The sequence below is a fragment of the Heptranchias perlo genome, chromosome 21, assembly GCF_035084215.1.
Source record: "Heptranchias perlo isolate sHepPer1 chromosome 21, sHepPer1.hap1, whole genome shotgun sequence".
Classification (NCBI taxonomy): domain Eukaryota; kingdom Metazoa; phylum Chordata; class Chondrichthyes; order Hexanchiformes; family Hexanchidae; genus Heptranchias; species Heptranchias perlo.
The window spans coordinates 23,080,521-23,106,546 of record NC_090345.1 but is presented as its reverse complement, the minus strand read 5'-3'; the positions used below and the strand labels follow the sequence as shown (position 1 = coordinate 23,106,546).

General features: G+C 41.1%; 1 protein-coding gene across 1 annotated transcript; it reads right to left on the bottom strand.

Moving 5' to 3' along the window:
- Window positions 1-924: 924 nt before the first annotated feature.
- LOC137340054 (deleted in malignant brain tumors 1 protein-like) lies at window positions 925-25,312 on the bottom strand. Its single transcript, XM_068002296.1, has 13 exons — window positions 25,287-25,312; window positions 23,569-23,880; window positions 22,762-22,785; window positions 20,068-20,094; window positions 18,004-18,126; window positions 15,144-15,167; window positions 11,936-11,962; window positions 10,217-10,367; window positions 6,823-7,031; window positions 6,010-6,185; window positions 4,378-4,766; window positions 2,297-2,568; window positions 925-1,355 (listed from the first exon to the last, which is right to left on the bottom strand). Exons 2-13 carry the CDS (start codon window positions 23,777-23,779, stop codon window positions 1,192-1,194), a joined length of 1,797 nt encoding a protein of 598 aa, XP_067858397.1. The 5' UTR covers window positions 23,780-23,880; window positions 25,287-25,312; the 3' UTR covers window positions 925-1,191.
- Window positions 25,313-26,026: the final 714 nt, after the last annotated feature.

Genomic DNA, 26,026 nt, shown 5'->3' with positions numbered 1-26,026 from the left:
GACATTCAAAGGCATTACCATCACCGAATCCCCCACCATCAACATCCTGGGGGTCACCATTGACCAGAAACTTAACTGGACCAGCCACATAAATACTGTGGCTACAAGAGCAGGTCAGAGGCTGGGTATTCTGTGGCGAGTGACTCACCTCCTGACTCCCCAAAGCCTTTCCACCATCTACAAGGCACAAGTCAGGAGCGTGATGGAATACTCTCCACTTGCCTGGATGAGCGCAGCTCCAACAACACTCAAGAAGCTCAACACCATCCAGGACAAAGCAGCCCACTTGATTGGCACCCTATCCACCACCCTAAACATTCACTCCCTTCACCACCGGCGCACCATGGCTGCAGTGTGTACCATCCACAGGATGCACTGCAGCATCTCGCCAAGGCTTCTTTGACAGCACCTCCCAAACCCGCAACCTCTACCACCTAGAAGGACAAGGGCAGCAGGCACATGGGAACAACACCACCTGCACGTTCCCCTCCAAGTCACACACCATCCCGACTTGGAACTATATCGCCGTTCCTTCATCGTCGCTGGGTCAAAATCCTGGAACTCCCTTCCTAACAGCACTGTGGGAGAACCTTCACCACACGGACTGCAGCGGTTCAAGGGCACCTTCTCAAGGGCAATTAGGGATGGGCAATAAATGCTGGCCTTGCCAGCGACGCCCACATTCCATGAACGAATAAAAAAAAATCAAGCAGTACGGTCCAATAGATTGAAACACTTATTAATGAAAGGAAGTTTCAGAACATCTAAGTACATGGCAGTCAGTTCTTGCAACAGCTTAATAAAGTAGGACAGTGCCCTGCAGAAGAAAATACTTTATTGCTTTACCATTAATTATAGGTAACAATTTTTTTACAATAGGTTTGATGAAAACAAAAACAATTGGACAAATAAATTCAACCATTGTTTATGTTCTAATTAGCAATTATTGAGACACAACGGATAAGTTATTCTCATTTATTTTAACTTGCTCTCACCAGCCAAGTTAGTTGCTTCAGATAATCTTTGAATTAATTTTGATCAGCCCTTGAGTTTTATCCATGTAATAAGTTTGCTGTATGATTGGTAAATAGTGTTAAATTTGATCATCTTGATTATTGGTTGATAGGATCACTTCAGAGCAGAATTCAACAAAGCATTCTATTTGGTGGGTGGTACATTTGGAAAATTGCTTCACAGCCGCTCGTAAGCATACTTTCTTTGCTGGTTCCTGTATAATTTTAGCACCGTGGCAACCAATACTAAAACAACTGCAACCAGAACCAACAAAGACAGGACAAATGGTAAACTGGATTGGATAGTTGTCTCATCAGCTTCGTCCACTTGTTTTTCCAGTCCTGAAAGACATTCAAAACACTTTCTTATTTTCAAAGCAGTTACTTTACCAGTCGCTAGAGCTGCAAAATGAAGACAATGGCCCAGAAATTGCTTTTAAAATAACGGTGAGCCTAACACCGCTCACCGTTATTAAGGGCGAAATCGAAGAGCCAATTCCGGCAACCGCACGTGCGCAGTTAAACAAGGAAATCCAGAACTTGCTCTTCCTCATTCACCAGTGATGTGACAGCTTCGCCTTAAAGGGATATTGCCGGCTGCAATCAATGGAATCAACGGACCAGCGCCAACCTACTCTCCTGCCCAGCTAGAAACGAACTAATTTTGGCACAAAACAGGTACGCTCAGTTTTTTAGGTCTAAACTAAGTTTTAACAGTGTGGTAAGTCTTAATGACTGCCAAACAACGTCCCTGGCACGAAAAATTGACTTTTAAAAATGTGGAGTCTCATTACTCCCAATTTTAATAGTTTTTGGAATTTAATTAAAAAATGTACATTTTTTTTTACTTTTTCCCTCTGTCTCTTTTATCTCAGTCTTTTATTCTTATCCTCTCTTTATTTCACTTTCTCTATGTCATTTTATAATACATTATTGGGCACATCCAGCTTTTTAGTTTGTGCGGTTTGTGAATGAACCGCACTTCCTGGTTCTCACATTGTGGCTTACTTCAAGCTGATCGGTTGAGGGACCTTCGAGATCCTCTCACCACTCACACAGCCCGGGAAAGAACGCTAATGTTTTTTGAAATCGCAATTCAGGAAGTTGCCGCCAAAAAGAACGCAGTAACTTAGTGGGTGAATTTAAATCTAATGAGCAGTGACCACTGCTGGTTCACCGCTTGGAGCAATTTATGGGCCATTATTGCACATTATTGAAACTCACTTTTCCAATTTAGCAATGTTTTTTGGTGATATGTTCATAAAATACCATGATTGGCTCACCTGTATCTTCATAATATTTTAGATCTTTTTTCAGTTCAATGGGTCCTATCAGAACCTCAGTGTTTCCCTTTGAAGAACTTGTGGCCCTCTTTTGCCGAGACATACACCCCCGGTAACACCGAGAAGAGTAATCATAAGCTTTACAGACCACAAGTTTACATTGCAGGTAGACTGAAGGATGAAGGTTCAGGAATTTAAAAGCACTGAATTTAAATCGAGCAATACCATTGGCTGGTGAGGGATATGTGGCGTATGTCATATCCCTTTTACACCTATAAAATAAACATTTCAATATTAATTCCAGAACGTAAAATCTCAGTCCAAACTAGAGTTTCAATGAAAATTTAAGTATATTGCTATATTACAGCTAACATGTTTGAGACTGCTTAGTGTGGTATAGAGCCAGCAGACCCAAGTTATATTGTTAGCTGGGAAAATGGAGCTCTGTGTTTGCAGAGTTATGCTCACCAGCATCTGAATCCCAGCTCCCTCCTAGCATTAAAAAGGTTAAAAACCAAATTCCATTTTTTTGCAAGAGCAGCAGGCACATGGGAACACCACCACCTGCACGTTCCCCTCCAAGTCACACACCATCCCGACTTGGAAATATATCGCCGTTCCTTCATCGTCGCTGGGTCAAAATCCTGGAACTCCCTTCCTAACAGCACTGCAGCGGTTCAAGAAGGCGGCTCACCACCACCTTCTCAAGGGCAATTAGGGATGGGCAATAAATGCTGGCCTCGCCAGCGACGCCACATCCCATGAATGAATAAAAAAACTTATCACTGATTACAGTTACACCACAGCTGGTATGAAGTCAAAGTGGTGAGACTACCTTCAGGATGGAGAGGTAATGCTGGGTTTCATCACATAACCCCATGCTTACATATGATGTCGCCAAGAAGTGGCATGTAGGTGATGGAATAGGATTAGACCAAGGAAGGAGCCCTAGGCACACCAGAAGTGACTCTGTGAACATGGGAGAAGAAACCATTTGAAGAGGTGTGCAGAGACAGGCAAGGGTAAAACCACTAGAGAACAGAAGCATTGAGATAAACCATGGAGGATATGCGGCGGAGGAGAATGGACTGGTCAACAGTGTTGAAGACAGCAGAGGGCAAGGAGGGATAAGGAGCCATAGTTGCAGCCATACAGACTATCACTTATGACTTTAATCAGGGCAGTCTTCATTCTGTGGTCTGCTCAGAAGCCAGTTTGCAAGGACTCAAGCTCAGAGTTATGGTACATCAATGTAAAATGTGTGGGAATGAAACTTCCTTGGACCTTGGAAAGAAAAGGTAAGTTAGGGAAGAGATGGTGGATTGTGATAATGGGTGGGGCGGGTGCAGTCAAATAAATAATACTACTTTTGTTGTTCAAAAACAATGCAAACTGTTGCAGAATTGGTGTATAGAAGTTCAATGTTAAAGCATTGCTGTTTATATCTAAAATTCTGAAACCATACATAAATGGTTCAACACAAATTTTTCTCACAATCACAAATTTCGCAAGCAATGTTTAACTAGTGCAGGAAAAGGTCACGATACCGAATGCATTAACTTGTTAATAAATTTATTCTCAGGGTGTGGGCATCTCTGGCAAGGCTGACATTTATTGCCCATCCCTAGAAACTGAATGACTTGTTAGGCCACTTCAGAGGGCAGTTATATATCAATCTATGAGCCATTTTATGCTGGTGTACACATTTCATGACTTTTTAAAATTCATGTATAAGATCCATTAGGTGTTAATATGTATAGCAACAAAAGGAAAAATACGGCACATTTTTAAACTTAAATTTCTAATTAATAGCTTACTATTAGCACATAAAAAATAGTTGAAAAAGTTTGTTCACAACTTGAAATGCTAATGCTTATGTTTAAATCATAAAATCCATTCATTATAGTTGAGAAATACTCAATTTGAAACTTTTGAACGGTTTTCTGACAAATTATCTCACTCAGAAAAGCACAATGATTGTTGCATGTCTAATGTAAATTATTTTGGATAAACTGCAATATTTCTCAATTAATGTTAGGAATATTCCTTCTAATTTTGATACAGGAGTTAACATTTCCTACCCATTCGTGATTAAATCGTATTTCTTTGATGTCCAGTCATAGCTATAAGGAGATGCTGTGCAGGTGTCCACAAATATAACAAGATCAGTGTCAGAACTGTGCAGGTTAACTTGCAGGAATAGGTTCTGCCTCAGGTCCACATAGTAAGGCGATTCTAGCACTGGCCTGGTGAATGATGCAGAGTCATAGAATGCCATGCTGACATTAAACGTGCCAGATTCTGTTATATTGTCTGTTGTGTCATCTTTTGTCACATACATTATTTTAACCATTCTATCCTGTTGCATTTCACAGCCAATATTGATCTGTAGGTTTGTTGAACGAGTTATGATTGAGTCAGAAGGTGAAGATCGGATGGTGTTGGAATAAGTGATACTGCCATTGTTTCCCTGTGAGTATAGAATATAAATTAGAATTTAAATCTTTTATAAGATGAAATATTTGAGCACAGTAGATAGCAGTGACCACTGAACAAATTAGTATTTTCAAAGTAAACTGTTAAAATCATAAAGATGTGGTTTATAGTCTGAAATAAGAGTCCCAGGAGAAAAACTACAGTTCTGCATTGACTAAGTTTCACTTGATTTCAACACAGCGAAGCTTTAGGGAGGAGGAAGGTGTGTAGGATAGCATATTTTCAGCTTTGGAGAAACAAGGGAAAAAAATTCAAAGGGCATTGACAGTGGATAAAAAGAAAAATACAACACGGGTTATGATGAAAAGATATTGGAGGCTAGAGATGAGAGAGGGATCAGCTATCAGATGATGCTTTTTCATTTATCCTGTCCAGGAGTGTGAGAGGGGTGCCAGAAAAACCTTCCCAGATAGGGGGCAGTGTCCAAGTCTTGGGCAAATTTGGACTTTTTAAGAGAGTTAAAAGCTGTTGTGGAAAAACTGTTCATAATGAAAGAGAAAATCCCTCTTCTTGGAAGCAGCTTTTGCAATAGGGCAGATTTGGCAGTTCCTTTTGAAATAAGACATGACACTGAGGCTAACATTATCAATATATGAAAAACGACTAATGGTAGAACCATCAAAGATAAAGAGGTGGGAGCTGTTGGTTAGTCTTATGAGAGACATGATTAAAGTGAAGATTTGAAAGAAACAAGATTTTCATTAGATGAATGCAAAAGATATGGAAGATATCAAAATACATTGTGAGAGTGGTTAGGGTTACGTATACTGCGGGCATGTGATCCGGAAGAAATTGATGAATGTAGAGTGGAATCATCAGCAACAAGGTAGAGGATCTCATTGATATAAAGAAGGAATAGAGTAGGAGTGAACAGACCATAGGGACACAGGGGTCAATGGAAAACAAGTCAAAGAATGAGCCATAAGTTGCAGAAAGATAGATTGAGTTAAGAGGTAGTCAAGAACATAAGTGGGAAGCCATAGTTTAGAAGGGCTTCACACCAAATCATATCAGAGGCGAGAGCAGTTATGCCAAAACCATAGGTGGTAGATAATTTGAGTGCTAACAGCAGTGTCCATAACTTTAGAAAGTATTTATGCAAGGGCAATAGGGTGGTGGTTGAAAGAGTAAGAAAGTTCATTTTGAACAATTTTACATTTATTTTGCCATGGGGAATGGAAGAATACTTGCTTTTCTCCCAGCACTGTTTTTCTTACCTGCCTTTCTGTACCACATCTATTAAGTGGTATATTGAACAGAACATCATTAGTTGTCATTATTGGCCTGCAGTTTCGATCATTCAGATAAAGATTGTGCTCATTGAAACCCAGGGTGTTGAGATAGGACCTACTAATTTTTACTTCCATATAATCTGTTGAACAGGTTAACAACTCTGAAAAAAAAACATGACCTCATGAATCCTGTACATTAGAAATTAAAACTGCTTGAGAGACAGATAATCTGCAATGACCTCAGATTCTATATGTGTCATTTTACTGCATTTCTCCTGCAATCAGCAGTACCATTTGTCAGTACAAGATTAGTCCTTAAGTTATAGAGACCTGCGTTCAACCATTGCTTCCAAAAAGGAGCACACAAGCCCATACTTCTGGCACTTATAGAACCACACTGAGAAGGGATGATTTTCTTTGAAACTAAATTACCTTTACATTGAGGAGGAATGTCTTCTTTCTTTCAAAAAACAAAAAATGTTTTACAGCTGGAAAGAAGATGATGTATAATATCTGGAAATTCCATTACTCGGTATAGTGTTGCTCAGTTAGTATCTCTCAGTGCTAATACACATGAGGGAACCAGAGATTACAATTGATAAAGTTGCTGATTATCAATAATATAAACTTCACTTCTTTGATTTAATATCTTAAACTTTTTGGCTTCATTTCTGGTGGAACATAATGATAGGGCCTTTTTAATGGCACCTTAAATGTGTAAAATGCATCAATTTCTAATTTATCTACAATTCTTCTAGTTTAAAGTACATTTTGAGACAAGAAGTGTAACAAGCTCACCATCATTGACTGGCAGAGAGTAGTAGTCTGCTGTAAACCCACGTCTAGATACACTGGAATCAGATCTAAAATAAACCGTCATACTGTTGGACGATGATGTAAATCTCTCATTTGATCCTTGACAGATTTTTGAAAGCAGAGCAGAATTTGTTGAAGGCCCATCGTATATTGCAACATAATCAAATGGGCAATCTGATGAAACTTCCAGCCTGTCAAGAGAATGATCGTAGTTTGAACATTAATTTTTGCAGTACTCAATTTTGTTTTTTTTATCAACTTACTTAATAAATCAGACAATCATAAATATGTCTGCATGGAAAAGCACAATAAAAAGGCATTTCAGAACCTAAACAAAGAACATAAGGAATATTGGACAAGTATAGGCTACTCAATCAATTTAGCCCATTCTTTCAACAGATCTAGTATAATCTGCTTTATCACATATTCCAGCCAATTTACTTGTAAAATTTCTCTCCCAACTTTTCAAGGTTATCAAGCATATACCCATCTATCTAGTTTCAACATCCATTGTTCAACCCAGGCTGCTTTCTTCCCACATATAATAATTTTGAACAAGTGTTCTCAGCATTTCTGCCCCCAATTCAAATTAAATAGCGACTTTACATCCTGAATGTGCTCTGTTGATATCTTCTCCAGTAAGACCTAGTTTGATTCTGTGAGTTCTCGTCATAACTTAAGAATGAATGCCAGGAATTTCTGTAACTTCAGCAGAAGATATGCAGGAACATCGGATGGACTGCGTAAACGGGTTTTCCGTCAAAGTTACGGGCAGCAAATCCCTAATTTCATGTCTGCCCCAGCCAGCCCTTCACTGCCCTGCCACACAGGGGAGAGGTAGAGTCCAGTAAGCCGCCCCATTTTCCTGCTTTCCATGCATTACACCACTGTCCCCAGAGATTACCAGGAGGCAGCAGTGGCAATCCTGTTAAGCATCATGTTGGAGGGAGAGGGCTCATTGTGGTCTCCTTTCTCTTTCTTAAGGCCCCCTACCTCTCGGATGAGGTCCCAGTTTATGGAGAACCTTTATTGAAATTTTTCTTTTAAATCTTCGAGTCTTTCCTACCTCCTTTAAGTGCTCCTTCTCCTCCAGTGCTGCAGTAGATGTTCCACTGCAGCACGGACAAATTTTGCTTCCTGGCAGTGGTGGGCTCCCTCTTGCTGACAGAGATTCCACCAGGAGCCTGTCCTGCATGATTAGTGAGCCCTAGCCCAGGAAAATGGGTTAGGGTCCCAGTGGGGCTAGAGTGGCAGGAAGAAGTTTCACCTCGGCCCTCCAGCAGAAAGTGGAAAATCCAGCCTTAGTCTGCAAAGCCTCATGTGAAACTTTATCAAGTGCCTTCTGAAAAACCAATCCCTCCTATGTAAGATTAGGCTCACAATACTCACTATGGGCAAGGTACCCTTGGACCTGTACAACAGCAAGGAGTCAATAGGATTATTTCGGTGATCCTGCATTGCCAATAGGAGAGTTGATTCAAAGGGAGAGTGGCTCAAAGATTGGGCTACAGCATTGTAACCCTGATTCTCTAACTTGCATTCTGTGACCGTGACTCCTCATTGGATGTGTGAAATTAGACTCAATGCCTTCATGCAAGGAAGAAAGGGCAGATAATTGATGAAAAATAGAACACTCCATCTATTGCTCATGTAACTGAAACACTTCTTTTGTCCTCTTCTAATATCACTTCAATTATCCTCAACTTTCTTTTGCATGGGTTCCAGCCTTCATTACTTTTGATCCCTTGTAATTTTTTATGATACAGTGGTCTAGGTCTTGCTGTATCTTTGAGAAAAAGGAGAGATGGGTAAATTTTCATCCATTGCATTCCCTGTGCAGAGATTTGTGCCCCAGGTATCCTAACAATGAAAATTTACACCCCACTTTCCTTCATCTAAGAAGTAAGTAGAGTTGGATCCAGTCCACAGATTTTTCTATGATAACCAGAAAAAACAATTTCTGCATCCATAAACATAACAAAGTGCATTAAAAAGGTATATTAAAAAAAATATTTGGGTGAAGTTACTCTCAGTGATATTTGTAACAGACCTGTTACCATATTCACATGAATTTCCTCTGTGCATGGGGAATTGAGGTCCAGCAGTACTCGAGGAGGGCAGACTGAATTCTGGAGTGGGGTGGGTGCTAACTCCCCAGAAAGAAATAATAGCTTCCCCCAAGGAGCTACTTTGTAATAATTACTTTAAAAAATATTTTTTCCTTCAGAAGTCCAGACAACAATCCTAGGCTGGACCCCAGGTGGGCTCCACTTTCACCGGTTCAGCAAGGTATGCCTGGTTTCATCTATACTGGGTTCCTCTGAGGGCTGGAAAAGCAAGAACTCCTGATGTTGAGAGTCGTGGTCTTAATTTTGTCCCTTCGGTGGACTTCCACCGAAGTTGTGGTAAGAGTACACTGGAAGGGCCGTAGATTTCCGTGGCCTTGAATGTTTTATAACCAGTGTAAGGATATTAGAAATAGCAAGATTGGAATAGTTTGCAATGTCTCCACAACACAACATGAGAGGGACTTGTGGAGAAATATGTAGCAAAAAAGTGACTTCTGAAAAATCTCTAAAATGACTGTAGTTTCTGGGAACACAGTTAGGAAAGAATGAATGCTCATTTAAACAGGTGATGGTTGACAGACCCAAGACTAGTTGTCACTTCAGTTTCATCGCCAGAAACATTGGTCTTTGCTCCCAACCATTTCCCCATTTCTCCCTGGAAAGGTTACTCAAGGATTCAATGAAGTAGGAAGTATTGGTGTGGAGACTGAATCAGGCATTATGTTGAATCTCTTCACTCTTTTGACTTCACAAGATTACATGTCAAACTGACAACTGTTAAGCTTCCTGCCCATCACCAACTGAAGATCATTTAGCTGGGCAGGGATCTGCATTTCTTAACTGGATGTTGACCCTGGATGAAAAACACAACACAAAAGCTCAACATGGATTGATTTTTGAGCCTTGACTGATACTGAAGTTTTGAGTTGTGTTCAGGTGGCAGAATCTGTATCTAGGACCAGGAAGAATGCTAATCTCTATTCAGCTGAGTATCAGCCGACCAGAGAAAGATTTATCTGTTGCATCACTTAGTTCCAATTTTTTCTGTGAAAACTGATATAACAGATTTCTATAATAAATAAATGTTTTTTGTGGGCAAAATGGAGACTATATCCTTGCTGTCTTTCTGAAGCGTATATTTCAGTTTAAAAGAATTCACTTAGGGGCCAAAAATGCGATCCTAGCACAGCACTTTTGGCACTCAACATCACATTATTGGTCCCCCTACAGTATTGCTGTCATTTAAGTGAATGTATCAGCAATTATCAGCAAAATTAAAATATGAAAGTGAAAACATTTTTACTTACTCAAAGTCTGTAAATGTCAGCTTTATTCTATGGTTTCTGTCCACTCTTATGTACCAGGTGCACTGTGCATTATTTGGATAGGAGTATGGATAATTGGGACTGATAACAGACCCATTGACACCTTGAAGATACCCTCCACAAGATCCACCTTCTAACAATAAGGAAATAGGTAAGTTCAGGTGGGGCAATACATGGTAAATGAACAACCATTTTCTTTTTTTTCCCCTATCAATATTCTTTGCCAATTTTCCTTTCCTCACCTTCTCTCTTAAACCCATTCACTCCTTGTTTGAATAAGGTTCCATAGCTGCCAGTCACCCTCTGGTATCTTGCTTAAGTGACAGTTGATCTTATGTGAGCCTTGACATTGAATGTTCACAGGTTAACTGCTCGGGCATCACAGCTGAGTCTGATTCTGATTTCACCAGACGTACACTTCCAATGACAGTTACTAGATTGCAATCAGACGTGGAAATCTTGATTGGATCCTTTTTATCTCTGTTTCTAATGTGGGCACAATTGTAGCATCCCCACCATTGCCCTGACTGAGACCAGCTATCCCAGCTGGGAATCAAATCAGGGAATTTCCTGTTTGTACGGCTCAGCGGCTTACTGAATAAACTTGCAGAGCTTTTGGTGGAGCCAGATATATATTCTAATATGTAGAAATCAACAAAAAATGTTTACATAAGAATTGGATTCTAAGAGGTTGGTTGCAGAAAGTATTCTAAATATCAATGTTTGGATTTTTTGCCCTCATTCATAAAAGGGTGAACTTTGTGATTATTAGGTGCAAATGTCAATATTGGACAATGGAAGAACTGAAATTCTGCAGCAGTGTGACATTTCTCATTGCACCCAGTCTACACTGCCTATTCTTCAATGACTTGTTTCCTTTTGTTGCCAATGGAGCAAATTACTCAGACCTCAAAGATTCCGGGTACGAACATGGAGAACTGCTACAACCAAAAATGTGTTGTTCGCAGTCCAATGTGATCTCGATAAAGCAATTTTGCCGAGAGATTTCTGCCCAGGACGGTATTAATTCATAGCTGGAATCTGGGAACAGGTGCTGAGCGCAGGGGAAGTACAGAGCAGAGGCAACATTTGCCCAAAGATGAAAGTATGGAAAATCAGAATGAGGGTCACTCTGGGACTCTTTCCCGCAACCCATAGCATCCTGTAATAGTGCTGGCAGAGACTGTGGGGTAGAAATTCACCTCAGGCACTAGAGCAGATGGGCGGTATCACATTGGCCGCCTGTTAAACCCCCCCGCCAGATATTCAGTTTAATTGAAGTCAGTGGAATTGAATATTGGACGGGGTGTCTAACAGATGGCCCTAGATGAATATCAAACTCTGTGCATCTTCTCAGCCAAGCATTAACGCGCAACATGGAGAACTTTAAAAGCAATCGATCCTTCAGATGTTGGCATCGCTGGCAAGGGTGGGATTTATTGCTCAACCCTAGTTGCCCTTGAGAAGGTGGTTGTGGGCTTTCTTCTGGAATGGCTGCAGTTAAAAAATTGAAAGAGGTGGGTTCAGGCACACGCTTATAAAGTAATCTGCCCGATCTTCAGATATTCACAAAAGTTTATGTGAAGCCCACTGTTTCTTATTTACATCCTGAACAGCATCTGCACCTAAGTCTGTAGCAGCTCTAGCTCCAACTCATAAGCTGGAAAGGATTTTATGTTAGCTTGAGAACATTTTCCGTACCTGTTATCGCTGGTGAAGCAGTAGAGGCTGTCAAAATAATAACAAAAGCATAATTAAACCAAATATTTTTCATAGCTCTTTAAGATTCAAACCTTGTTCAATCTTTTTGAAAAGCATCAAAGAAAAGTGCCCTGGAAATTCCCCAGGGAGGTGATATCTGGCTGTTACGCTGGGTTTGTGCCCACCAGTAATTTCTTTCGCAGACCCTGCTGAAGTTCACGGGGTAGTGGGAAGGGAAAGAGAAGCAGCAAGTACTAATCTCACCCCTTCCTGCCAGAGATGCTGCAAATGCTGGCGCAAGATTACCAGGTTAGATGAGTCCCGGTTTCCCCCACCCCTAGACTGGGTAAGAGGCAGGCCCGATTGACTCCTTTTGTCAGATGGCCAATAGAAGTTCTCTTACCTTCAGTCCTAAACCCCAAGTTGACCCCTCTTCCGCCAAATCTTAATGAGACCAGGCATCCCTCCGCTGACGTTATGCTGGGTCTTGGCTAAGGGCTAGGGGCAGGAGTTCCCGAGTTAGGGAGTCACTGCCCCTGATCACGCCCTGCCTCAATCGATGGCCTTGTAGGGGCGAGCGGAGGTTCTGCACCCCAACCCCCCTCCCATGGCCATTTCAAAATCTTTTCTCCATGGCCTGGACGCCCTGCAGAGGGGTTCTGGCAAACTTTGTGGCTACTCCTGCAGACTCCTGATGAATTACAGCAGATGTCCATCAGAACAGCTGAGCAGCTTCAGCCCCAGTGTGTGCTGGATCATGGTAAGATATTTCCTACAAATATTTTCCTATATTTCCCTGTATACAAGAGGGATAGCATCTACAGTTGAGACTCATAATAGTTACACAACTGTTTAACCAAACCAGAAGCTTACAAAAAGTTGTTCACAATTATCCCAGAGAATCACATTTGCCATTTTATGAGTTTCACTCTGGCTGAATAATTTTCCATTATTGCAGTGGTCATTTTGAAAACAGCAGCACAATCCTCATAGAACTAATGGTTTTACCATTCTCTTAATGGAGGTGGTATTTGATAAAAGAAGGAACAGAGTAGAGAGAAACCAATGCCCTGGGGAACACTCAAGTTAATAGGAAAGGATTCAGAGAATGAACAACCAACTGTAGCACGGACAGATATGTGAGACAAATCTAGATGGTCAGTTACATAACCTTGGCAGGAGACCATATGATGTCAATTTGTTAACAAGTTCATGGCAACAGACTCTGTCAAAACCTTTGTAAATGTGCAAGTTAATGTCAAACCAATCACTATAGTTTTCGACAGCAGAGTTGCTGAAATGGATCGCATAGGCAAGAAGATCAGAGTCATATTTTCTCACCAATGCTGCCTGAGATTTGGACAGTATTTGGTGTGGGGGGCTTGCATTAGGAAAATGGGCGGACTTCAACGGAATACCACCCACTTTGCATCCGCCACTTTTTTTGGTCAGTGGCACCAGTGACGGAGGAAGTGACTGCCCTCAAAGGTCGAATGCTTCATTTAGATATTAATTTGGGGACATGTTAGTCCTGCACACCATCTCCCACTGCCCTTGTCCATAGGATGGAAAACATTAATTCTGCCCATTTGAAATGGGTCTGATACATGTTTGTGCCACCTGTTGTAAATTACTTCTCTTTTCTCCCAGCACCATTAGTGGCACCAACATATTTCAAAGGGATTCCCTTATTTGACATGTTTGGAAGAAGAGGAGGATCTATGGGGTGATGCTGCAGAAAAGATGCTCTGTGCCACCTGCATCTGCAAATAGAACTGAATATATCTCACTTTGGCAGACAATTAATGCTACGGAGGCTTTACTTGCCAAAGGAAGTTGGCATAGCAGAAGCGGTGATATCACAAATACCATGTGAATAACTGACAACTGGAATGTTGCTTCCTCCCCACCATCACTATGCTTTTGCTTCCACGGCTTGAAAAAGACATTCCAGAATGATTACGGATGGTCTGATTTGGTGCCATATTATCACCATTTCTGCAGGCCCTGACATACCTACATAGCAAGGAACATGGAGAACAGTCGTTGCTGAGTCTGGGTCAGGAAAGATGCTGACTTAGAGAAATTGGGTGCAAAGAGCACACATTCAGTATGAGGAGGTGCTGACTACAAAGGAAGTACTGCCTGTAGCCTCTCTGACTTCAACAACGTGTTTGTTATTTTCTATATCACCTCATACTATTGTGAAGAGATTTGAATCATTTAGTAGAAATTCTTCAGGAGGCTGATGTCCAGGAGTTACGTTGGGATTGCGCCACTCAGCGAATTTTGCCGCTGACCCCGCTAAAGCTCATGGGGTCAGGGGTGATGGGCAAGAGGAACCGGCCTCCTGCAAAGATGCTGCAAACCTTGGTGGAAGGTTACCGGCTGCAGGAGTGCTGGAGTGCCTCTCTGGAGCCCACAACAATAGTCTGGGCCACTGCTGCTCCGGGATCCCTGGAAATATTCCGTACTGGAACCACAGAAGCAGAAAATGTCCCCTTTAATGTTTCTTTTTTGTTGTTTCACAACCCCTCACACTATGCCATGGTACACTGGTGATTATTCTTGTATCACCGATAATTACCAGAAAAGTTATATGATTATTCGGCTAGGCTGGAAAATTATACAAAGGCATTTTTTTTCCCTCAGTTATCTTGAAGAATCACATTTTTGTTCTCTGCATGAGCTGAATGATTCTATATTTTCACACTGGACAAACAGTGACAGAACACAGCAACACAAATTCTAAAAAAAGACAAGTCTATGCCATTTTCTTCTATTGAAGGCCATAGAAAAACAATTTCTCATCAAGTACAGCAATCTCTGGTGCCACAAATTGATAAAAAAATTATTCATGTTCTGCTCAAGGAACAGTATGTTGGAACATTACAAGCTGAACATTCAGGTATCTTGTTTGATTTCACATTTTGCCTTTAGATGCAATGCTGGAATCTTAATCTCTGATGATCAATACAGATTACATTAAAAGAACATTAGAGCTACTTAACATTGTAATAAAACAGCATCAAAATACTACAATGTAGAACACATTGCTTAGCTACATGAATAATATGTAGACTTTAGACAGAAGTATACAAAGACTTTACCAAATCAACTATTAAGTTTAATGGTTGATTTATAAAGTCTCAGCAAATGTACAAACCAATAAATTTTAAAAAAACAAATGAACTTGAAAATTACTGACCTTCAGTCGAAACAGCGCAGTATCCTGTAGAGGAACACACTAAGTTTATTTGCTTTGTCAAATGTTTTTGAAGAATCCTCTTACGTTCATTCTCATAGAAATATTAATTTAACACATAAATAAAATGAAATTTTTATGAAAGTAAATCTTATTTAGGTTTTTGTTCAGCAATCTAGAATGGTATAAGTAGCATTTTGTCAATCTAGCTCATCCTAGGCAAATATTTCCTCTGGTCAATATGCGTTAGTGACATTGTATACATAGCAGAAGAATTCCGCTGATTGCTATTTGTAGCAGAATAATAAACATCTTCTTTTGGAACGTGGTTACAATTTTACTACAAATTGCAAACATAGGAAATCTTTCCATTGTGTTTATCACATCACTAAGAAGCAGTGACTTAAGAGAATCTTCCCCGTCTATCATTTCAGTCTAGGCCCAGGACCTGTTTGGACAAGTTGCATCTCCTTCTTGCTTAATCTCAAGTCTGTGTCTCTTTACTCCCTGTTAAATCAGTACTCTGTACAGTTCAGTGAACTAGGTGGTAGTCTATTCCATATGTTATCAGCCCAAGCTCTGCTGTCATCCATCAGTAAGATTTTAGTTGTGAGTCCCTTGAGTTTGATTCAAGCACCCAAGCTCTGTTCTCCAGGTATAACACAAAAAAAACATTTCCACAACAACTACACCGATTCCATTAATATTTTGCAAATGTTGTAATATGGTCTACATAGAAAAAAAAGTATTTGGTGTTTTGATTATAAACTGTACCTATTGCCAGGGGCGAATTAACACATGGTCTATGGGGCCTGTGCCCAAGAGCCTCAGCCAAACATGGGGCCTCTGCCAGGGGCTGCATGCAAGTATGCTTCATTTAAGTGTAGTATTTTGCGATATGATTTAAGTTTCATTTAAGCGTAGTATATTGTGATATGATTTGCTTTATTATTAATGCAGTGTATAAACATCTATTTGCTATTTCTTCATGCATAATACTCCATGTTTAATGGATCAGGGAGGCTGTAAATGTTTTGTAAATATTTTGGAATATAACCTGATACCCCACTCATGCAAAGTGTTGCATGAAACTGTCAGCATTTACCTCCTGCCACTCATTGATGTTCTCTGCTTTGTTAGTGGAATGAACCTCACCACAAACACTTTCCAAAGCAGGACAAATACAAACCAGCCAATTACCACCCCATCAGTCCACTCTCAATCATCAGCAAAGTGATGGAAGGTGTCGTTGACAGTGCTATCAAGCAGCACTTACTCACCAATAACCTGCTCACCAATGCTCAGTTTGGGTTCCGCCAGGACCACTCGGCTCCAGACCTCATTACAGCCTTGGTCCAAACATGGACAAAAGAGCTGAATTCCAGAGGTGAGGTGAGAGTGACTGCTCTTGACATCAAGGCAGCATTTGACCGAGTGTGGCACCAAGGAGTCCTAGTAAAATTGAAGTCAATGGGAATCAGGGGGAAAACTCTCCAGTGGCTGGAGTCATACCTAGCACAAAGGAAGATGGTAGTGGTTGTTGGAGGCCAATCATCTCAGCCCCAGCACATTGCTGCAGGAGTTCCTCGGCAGTGTCCTGGGCCCAACCATCTTCAGCTGCTTCATCAATGACCTTCCCTCCATCATAAGATCAGAAATGGGGATGTTCGCTGATGATTGCACACTGTTTAGTTATATTCACAACCCCTCAGATAATGAAGCAGTCCATGCCCGCATGCAGCAAGACCTGGACAACATCCAGGCTTGGGCTGATAAGTGGCAAGTAACATTCGCGCCAGGACAAGTGCCAGGTAATGTCCACTTGTCTCCAACAAGAGAGAATCTAACCACCTCCCCTTGACATTCAACGGCATTACCAACGCCGAATCCCCCACCATCAACGTCCTGGGGGTCACCATTGACCAGAAACTTAGCTGGACCAGCCACATTAATAAAATGGCTACAAGAGCAGGTCAGAGGCAGGGTATTCTGCAGCAAGTGATTCACCTCCTGACTCCCCAAAGCCTTTCCACCATATACAAGGCACAAGTCAGGAGTGTGATGGAATATTCTCCACTTGCCTGGATGAGTGCAGCTCCAACAACACTCAAGAAGCTCAACACCATCCAGGACAAGGCAGCCCACTTGATTGACAGCCCATTCACCACCCTAAACATTCATTCCCTTCATCACCGGTGCACCGTGGCTGCAGTGTGTACGATCTACAGGACGCACTGCAGCAACTCGCTAAGGCTTCTTTGGCAGCACCTCCCAAACCTGCGACCTCTACCACCTAGAAGGACAAGGGCAGCAGGTACATGGGAACAACACCATCTGCAAGTTCCCCTCCACGCCACACACCATCCTGACTTGAAAATATATATCGCCGTTCCTTCATCGTTGCTGGGTCAAAATCCTGGAACTCCCTACCTAACATCACTGTGGGAGAACCTTCACCGCACGGACTGCAGCAGTTCAAGAAGGCGGCTCACCACCACCTTCTCAAAGGCAATTAGGGATGGACAATAAATGCTGGCCTTGCCAGCGACGCCCACATCCCATGAACAAAAAGTTGAAGCAAATGTCCAAAAGGCAGGACATCTGTAACTGAACTGAGTTACTGTATTTCAGACAGACCTGGTGTTAACCTTTGAAGTTGTACAGGGCAGATCTGTCCTGACAATAATCTCATGGTTCACATTATATATGGCAGAAAAATATCTCACATTATCCGGACTCAGCTACCCTGATTCACAATATAAACAATAATATTAAATAAAGTGTCATTGGTAATTCTGAAAGTATTTTTGGAACATATTTTTTAACTGTTACATACATTTTTTTTTTCTGAAAGTTCTCTTACCGTTATTTATGTAAGGACAGTGGTCACAGAAGTCAGGGCAACAGGTGCCATAATAAGGACAGTTGTAATCACAGGAACAACCTGATGAATATCCCCCACAGTTGTATCTGCATGAGCCATATCCTGTTATACAGTAAATGTCAGGTTAAATTAGTCAGACCTCAACAATTCTAGATAATAAACTCAATTGGTATTTTCCGCTATGACCCAAATATCTGCTGTTCACTGTTCAACGTGATGTCTTATATCTTCATTCCATAAAGCATTTGTGCCCAGGACAGTACAAATTCACAGCTGGATCTGTGAGGAGGTACGGAGCACAAGGGAAGCAGAGAGCAGAAGATACATTTGCCCCAAGACGAAAGGATTGAAAATTAGAGTGAGGGTCACTCTGGGACTCCTTCCTACTACCCATCGCAGCCTGGACTGTGCATTTCTCAGCCAGCGATAAACGTGCAATATGGAGAAATGTGATGAGAAGAAAATTAATAAATTGTGTAAAAAGATGAAAGGAGACCTCTTCCTGGATAGCCTGAGCACAGTGAATATCAGAAAATCAGGTGAGTCTGAAGGCATGACCGTAAAGGAACTCTGCCCGGTCAGCTATTTTTCTCTGTGCCCAGGCGACCCAGTGCAAATGACAGAAAAATCACAAATATTTTTGTTTTTTATTGGAATAAAACATTACCAGAGCAGCCTAAGTTTTATCCCAGCCAAATTGGTGATCACATCAGCTGGACTGCAACCCGGCTCCAACCCGCCCAAGTTGCGGTCCCGTGATGTCATCAACTATTTTTACTGTCCACCCACCCCTGGCCCACCTGTTCTTCGGGGTGAAAATGACCCCTCTGCACTGTATTTTCTGCACTTTTGAGTGCATTTTTATGGCATCAGAATTGGTTACATTAAAAATTGAAAAGCTGCCACACTCTCAAACATACTGGCCTAGAAGCTGGGCCAGCGCTATTTAAAGGCATCGTGTATCATAGTGGTGAGGTGGCCTTCATGCTGGTTACCGTCAACTTTGTACTGAGCGAGGTTAGCACATAGCAAGTGAAGCTTGGGGTGGTCCAAAATGGAAAATGGGTCCTGCATAGGACCCTAATTTACATAAATGAATTTTCACTTGGAATGCTGCCAGCGTTACCTTCTATAACAATATGGCGATCGGTGCACTTCCTGGAGCTCCAACGAGATGCTTCCTCAGTGGCTACAGCCTGTGAGGTGGAAGGCTGCTGAGCTTCCATTGAGGACACTTTACATGGTCTTGTAGGATGACATAGAGCAGCTCTGGGCCTAGAGGTCCCGACTGCAGATTGAAACATCTCAGTGTGGGCTGCAGCAGTCAGGGCTGGCTTGCTGAGTGGCACCAGCAATGCACTGGCGGAGTGGCTGGCGGGGGAGCAGGCTTGCTGATCTTGAGAGAGGACAGCAAGTGCCTTTCCCCTTTAGGAAGTACTGGCTGCCTTTAAGTAGCGCCCCAGCCTCCAGGTATTGGCCCACTTCCGAGAGGCGTGCAGCCAATGAACAGCGTGGAAAACGATGGCTGCACGCACGAATCATTATAATCAGCAGGCAGCACGGATTTTGCGATCCGCCTGCATCGGTACCGACTGGCACAGGTTGTCGATGCTCCGTGTGGCCATTTTCAAACAGGCATGCAACCAATGAATAGTGCAGGTAGTGTTGGTTCCAAGCCTGAATCATTATAATGAGGTCCTGGCACATATTTCACGCTGAACAGAAATTCATCTAGTACTAATACCCTGGACCACACGAACAGGCGAAGGCAGCGTGGGCCCTGCCCTCTGCGTGCTCGCTTTCAGGCACAATCGAATTTCTAGGCCACAGTGTTTAAATGGTTCACAGCTGATTTGGTACTGGCAGCCTGCTCTCAAAGTGAATTAGCAACTATGGTGTTAATGGAGTGTTAGACAGAAATTATATTTAATATGTTATACTTCAATATTCATCACTTGAAAACAGCCCTTTTCTAAATCACACAGTAAATGCTTTTCACTCTGGACAAATTTCAGTTGCTTAAATAACAAAACTTTTTTTTACCTGTTGAACTTTCTGTATCAATTGCAGCTGTTGTAAAATAAATAAAAACAAAAGTTTATTTTGACATTTCTAAAACTGAATAATAATATTAAAAGCTTACACTGGAAAATTGACTAAATCTCAACATGTATTTTTTGACAGTCAAACTAACTTATGATTTTAGTACTTTTATTGCAACTGCACCATTTTATCACTGGGAAAATATTTCACGACAGAAAATTCTAATTATGCAGGTTGTACCTGGTTTACTTTTGTTTTCTATTGACATGGAAAAAAAGAAAGAACTTGCATTTATATTGCGCATTAACGACCTCAGCATTTCCCTTCACAGCCAAATAAGATCTTTTGAAGTGTAGTCATTGTTGGAATATAGGAAATGCGGCCACTAATTTGTGCACAGCAAGCTCCCACAAACAGCAATGCCGTAAATGGCTAGATCATCTGTTTCTAGGTGTTGGATGAGGGATAAACATTGGCCAGAACACCGGGAGAACTCCCTGCTCTTCTTCGAAATAGGGCCATGTGATCTTTTACGTCCATCGTAGAGGGCAGATGGGGACTCGGTTTAGCGTCTCACCTGAAAGACGGAACCTCCGACGGTGCAGCATTCCCTCAGTACTGCACTGAAGTGTCATAGAATTACATAGAATTTTACAGCACAGAAACAGGCCACTCGGCCCAACAGCTCTATGCTGGTGTTTATGCTCCACACGAGCTTCCTTCCACCTTACTTCATCTCATCCTATCAACATATCCTTCTATTTCTTTCTCCCTCATGTACTTATTTCACTTTCCCTTAAATGCATCTATGCTATTCGCCTCAAGCACTCCATGTGATAGCGAGTTCCACATTCTCACCACTCTCTGAGTAAGGAAGTTTTTCCTGAATTCCTTATTGGATTTATTAGTGACTATCCTATAATTATGGCCCCTAGTTTTGAACACCCCCACAAGTGAAAACATCCTCTCTACGTCCACCCTATCAAACTCCTTCATAATTTTAAAGATATCTATCAAGTCGCCACTCAGTCTGCTCTTTTATAGAGAAAAGATCCCCAGCCTGTTCAGTCTTTCCTGATAGTTATATCCTCTTAGTTCCGGCATGATCCTTGTAAATCTTTTTTGCACTTTCTCCAGTTCCTCTATACACTTTTTATAATATGGAGACCAGAATTGTGCACAGTACTCTGGATATTCCTCCTATTTGTCCCCTGACTCCACATGATCTGACCTTAGTCACGAATCTACCGTGTGGTACCTTTTTCAAAGGCCTTTTGAAAGTCCATGCATTAGCCTGGATTGTGTGCTCAAGTCTCTGCAGTGGGGCTTGAACCCACGACTCTCTGACCCAGAGGTGAGAGTGTGACCAATTGAACCAAGGCTGATACTATCAGCTCATATTAAGCCATTGGTCAGGAAATTGGGACCTATCTCACCTGTTTCTCAAGGGTAAAATGGGAGAAAAAAATAACCAATCTTGCAGAGCTATATCACGTGCCCCAAGGACCTCTGTGGTATGTTCAACCTAATATTGTCTCGGGTGATATTTAGGCATCCCTAGCGGTGGTCTAAAATAGGTATTATGGCCATTGCATATGTTAATGAGAGATCTAATACCTGTTACATGACCCCTCTCCTCAATTGGTCAGCACTGAGCAGATCATGAGCTAATACAGTGGGGCTTCCTGGTCTACGTGGCTTATCTGCTCACAGTGTGTACCATCTACAGGATGCACTGCAGCAACTCACCTAGGCTTCTTCGACAGCACCTCCCATACCCGCATCCTCTTCCATCCAGAAGGACAAGGGCAGCAGGCATATGGGAACAACACCACCTGCACGTTCCCCTCCAAGTCACACACCATTCCGACTTTGAAATATATCGCCGTTACTTTATCGTCGCTGGGTCAAAATCCTGGAACTCCCTACCTAACATCACTGTGGGAGAACCTTCACCGCACGGACTGCAGCAGTTCAAGAAGGCGGCTCACCACCACCTTCTCAAAGGCAATTAGGGATGGACAATAAATGCTGGCCTTGCCAGCGATGCTCACATCCCATGAACGAATTTTAAAAAACAGTAGATTTACTGAACCATTGTTGTGGTGTGTTGGGGTTGGGAAGTCTTTTCTTCTGGTTACAGCAGTGAGGAAAAGATTGGAGAACAAAAAGATCTAAGAATTGAACAAACAATAAAGGATTTAATATCTACAGTCCTCCTTCCCCCATTCTATATCTACAGTCCTTCTTCTCCCAATCTAATAACCATCATCAATACCAGCAAATTCTATTTCTGAAACTTACAAGTTACACAAATTTAAACAGCAGTATATTTTCTTTCTGTGGTCTTTCTACATCACACTCAACTACTCCTTGACTCAGGTCCCTGGCCGGCAGCATCCTACTTGACCTGTGTTAATGCTAAGTTAATACTAAGCTCTAAATGTCTATGAGAAGGTGTGCAGAAACACTCTTCCTCCACATTTTTCCCTCTGTGCAGAAAACTGGCGTCCACTCGGTTTTCCCTTCCTCGGACAACATGGTCAGTCAAAAGCTTTCAGTAGCGAATATAGCAGGTCATCTCATTTCCTACAGCTGAGTGTCACCACACGTTAGTTTGCCAATATGGTGGAGCTCTGTGCCAGCTCTGCTTAAACCAGTTATTAAGTAAACAACTAAGGACATGCTGATTACCTGTTGGTGTGTTTAACGAATAACCTGTCAATAGAAAAAGAAAATGTATTTAGCATTTTATATAGTATTAGCTTTATAACTCCTGGTTGAATTTGGATAAAGGAAGTTTTCAATATTTCTTATAACCATTTAAACTGCTTTATTAGCTAAGCTATTTTATTTGATCATTGGTTTTAATATAAAACATCATTATACTCGTATGTTATCCTGTACTTTGTTTTTGGAAAAATATTGGAACCTCTTGGAGGACCATTTCAATTCTATTCTATGAGAATTATTGCAATTAATATTTGACTAACAGTCTTAAAATAATAATAGTCAAATGTTATTTAACAATGAGTTATCCAAATAATTAAATTTTACAAAATGTAAAAGAAAGACATACTTTATGATGTCATGTAAGGTTAAAAATTGCACCAATGTGAGAACTGGATGTCTTTCTGTTTAGCACGGGATAATGTTACATATTTTGTGGAGATGATGTCACAGTTGAGAAGGAATGGTGCTGTAAAATTGTTTCACAGTGATGATATTGGAAGTTTACCACAATCCATGCATTAATTTAAGCCCCTTTAAGTGCCAACTTGTCTCTGAGTCAGAATATTATGGGTTCAATCTCCACTGTTCAGATTGAGCAAATAATTCAGCTGACACTGTATAAATTGGATTCTAGAGCCCTGCATCATGTATCCTCTGTGTATCCAGAAATCATTCTCAACCCTGAACCTTGTTATCGTCATTATAAATTGATCAGTTATTTATTTTATTTTCAAAAGAGAATTATTGAAAACAAAGCAAATATGTTACCTGAGCAATTTACCGCAACATCCTCAGAGTGCTGACAGTTGTGTGAAAGCCAGCCATTGTTTCTACAGTTCCACAAATACTGTTCATTTCCTTGACATTGAATATCATCCAAGACAATTTCACCAGTACCAGGACCAAAGAGAGCCACCGGAAGTGTAGCAACAGCTTCACCACATCCTATTTGTCGACACACCACTTCTGCATTGTTCATCGTCCAGCCATCGTCACACACTGTTCCCCATCTTCCATTATATAAAATTTCAATCCTTCCTTCACACCTGTGATTTCCATTTGCAAGTCTTAAGGAAAGCACTGTGATAGTAAAAAAATTACAAAGATGAATAAAAACAATACAAGCTCACTTCCTCTTGCTGCAAAAGTAGAAACACGTGCAAAATTTGGTGAAAGCTTCAATTTATTTGTCTTTCATATTACCCACTAAAAGATAAAAGGGAAATTTCCCTGCGTGAAAAAGCTCAGGAAAAGCAGCAGAGGCGTGGATTGTTACTTCTGCCGCCTGTTTAACATAGCTCCAAGACTTCCAGAGCTTTCTCGGAGGGGTTTGATCTGCACCTGCAGTGGAGGTGCACTAGTGATTATTCTTGTATCACCAATAATTACTGTAGAAATTTGATGTTTGTTCAATCAGGCTGGAAAATTGGACAACGGCATGACAATTTTTTCTCAGTTATCTTGAAGAATCACATTTTCATTTTCCGCACTGGCTGAATGATTCTGTGTTTTCACATTGGACATTTTGTCAATCAATGACAGAAAACAGTAACACAAATGCTTAAAAGAAGAGACGTCTTTGCCATTTTCTTCTATTTGAGGCGATTGGAAAAAACAATTTCTCATTAATTTCTGTAGCTTTTTTTTCATTTGGTCATGGCATGTGGGCGTCGCTGGCAAGGCCAGCATTTATTGCCCATCCCTAATTGCTCTTGAGAAAGTGGTGGTGAGCCGCGCTCTTCCGTAGCAAGATTTTACAACTGAGTGGCTTGCTCGGCCATTTGAGAGGGTGATTATGATTCAACCACATTGCTGTGGGTCTGGAGTCACATATAGTCCAGACCAGGTAAGGACAGCAGGTTTCCTTCCTGAAAGGGCATTAGTGAACCAGATGGGTTTTTACAACAATCTGGTAGTTTTGTGGCCACCATTACTGATACTAATATTTTTTATTCCAGATTTATATTCAATTAATTGTATTTAAATTCTCCAGTTGCCATGGCAAGATTTGAACTCATAACTCTGGATTATTAGTCCAAGCCTCGGGATTACTAGTCCAGTAACATAACCACTATGCTACCGTACCCACTGCAAATTGATAAAAAGGTTATTCATGTTCTGCTCATGGAACAATATGTTGGAACATTACAAGCTGAACATTCAGGTATCTTGTTTGATTTCACATTTTGCCTTCAGATACAATGCTGGAATCTTGATCTTTGATGAACAATACAGATTACATTAAAACAACATTAGAGCTTTTTAACACTGTAATAAAACAGCATTAAAATATTACAATGCAGAACACATTGCTTAGCTACATGAATAATATGTAAACTTTAGACAGCAGTATACAAAGAATTTACCAAATCACAATGCGATTCTCTAAGTATAGCCATTAAGATTATTGGTTGATTTATAAAGTCTCAGCAAATGTCCAAACAACAATTTTTTGTAAAAAATGAATGAATTTAAATATTACTGACCTGAAGGAGTTTCAGAAACACCACAGTATCCTGTACAGGAACACATTGAATTGATTTGCTTTGTCAAATGTTTTTGAACAATCCTCTTCCATTCATACTCATAGAAACATTAATATAACACATGATAAAAATGAAATTATCAACATCAGCTATGACTGACATTTACCTGCATACGAACAATGATGGACAGGAAAAGACCCACTCGTGCCTCCAGCCTGTCCCACACAATATAAAATATATACACCCCCCCACTCCACCCAGAAGCCATGTAATCTCTCGGGAGAGGCGAATAAAAACCCAGGCAAATTTGAGAAAGAAATCTGTAAAATTCCTCTCCAATCGAAACTAGTCCAATACTCTGGCCCTGATTAATGTTATGGAGCACCTACCTTTTGTACAAGGTGATCTCCGCCCCAGCCAGAAACAGGTCCAGCTCTCTGAAGAAATTCAGTGAATCAGCGTCCACTGCTCGAGCCGGCAGCCTGTTCCACAGGTTCACTATTCTCTGGGAAGTAAACTACCTCCTAACATCAAACCTAATTCAGCCTTTACATAACTTGAGACTGTGACCCCTGGTCCTCCCTATCCGATTTAGTTGAAACAAACAGACGACACAAACGCAATCTATTCCCTTCAACATCTTATAAACCTCGATCTAAATCACCCCATAATCTACGTTTCTCTCAAATTCAGTGTCTCAGCTCTTTGAGCTTTCCTTGGTAACTAAGATGCTTCAAACT

Bases quoted from the DNA above. Each gene is read 5' to 3' on its own strand.
- LOC137340054 (XM_068002296.1), bottom strand. From the start codon at position 23,779: ATGAACAATGCAGAAGTGGTGTGTCGACAAATAGGATGTGGTGAAGCT. The intron at 7,032-10,216 runs GTAAGTAAAAAT...TTCTCTTGACAG, and splicing joins CTGACATTTACAGACTTTGA to GCTGGAAGTTTCATCAGATT. The intron at 1,356-2,296 runs GTGAGCCAATCA...AATGTCTTTCAG, and splicing joins AAAATATTATGAAGATACAG to GACTGGAAAAACAAGTGGAC.